The 838-nt window shown below is 39.3% G+C and overlaps 1 protein-coding gene across 1 annotated transcript in view; it reads right to left on the bottom strand.

The window, feature by feature from the left end:
- Window positions 1-838, bottom strand: part of PIAS1 (protein inhibitor of activated STAT 1) — a 56,206-nt gene continuing 55,368 nt past the window's right edge. The window contains exon 14 of the mRNA XM_033517011.1: window positions 1-179. Coding sequence (XP_033372902.1) covers window positions 40-179 — 140 coding nt within the window. The 3' untranslated portion in view covers window positions 1-39. The remainder of the gene's footprint in view (window positions 180-838) is intronic.

The raw sequence follows: 838 nt of genomic DNA, 5'->3' as shown, positions 1-838 counted from the left end.
TTTTTTTTTTTTTCCTGATAAACTCGTTTACCTGCACTTTCAACCTGCTATAAAAATATTTTTTACACCAGAGGAAATATTTATTTTCTCTCTCTCTCTCTCTCTCTCTCTCTGACTTTGGGACACGAGAGAATCGATTCCTTCCCTCCCCTTTTTTCTCTGAATTTTAAAAGAATTTCCTGAAAAATAAAAGAAAAAACAAAAAAAAAATAAAAATAAAAATAAAAATAAAAATAAAGATAAAAATAAAAATAAAGATAAAGATAAAAATAAAAATAAAAATTCTGCGTTCCAGCTATTTACACATTCCACTCCTTAAGATGGATCAGCCCAAAGAACCCCACCAAAAAAATTAAAAATAACCATTTTCCTATGTCATGCACGACTTAAAAAATAACGAAAAAAAAACAAAACCAAGAAAGGAGTTAAAATAACGGCTGAAATTCCAAAAAATTCCGACAGAAAAAGCGAATTTTGAAAGCCGCCAGCCCTAAAAGAGCTGGATAGGGAGGAATAATCCAGGAATTGGGGAATATCGGCGGGGTGAGCTTCACCTGCAAGCACAAACTGCGGCTACGGCACTAAAATCGGCTTTTTCCAGGCAGGCCAAGGTGGTTTGGAGGCAGAAAACACGAGCGGCTCCACGAGGAAACACTGAGGCATGCTCCGGAGTTTTCCGGGAAGAGCGGAGCTTGGCGGAGCGGGATCCAAGTCTGGAGGGATAAAACTTCCCAAGCCAAGCCGTGCTTCCAGCTGGGGCTCCAGAAAAGTGGAATATTTTGTGTCGCAAGCTGTTCCTCACTGGGATCTGATGTTGATTTGGGCTCCAGAAAAATGG

This window comes from Parus major, chromosome 10 (genome assembly GCF_001522545.3).
Source record: "Parus major isolate Abel chromosome 10, Parus_major1.1, whole genome shotgun sequence".
Lineage (NCBI taxonomy): Eukaryota > Metazoa > Chordata > Aves > Passeriformes > Paridae > Parus > Parus major.
The sequence above is the reverse complement of the archived record's forward strand: the minus strand, read 5'-3'. Positions and strand labels throughout refer to the sequence as shown.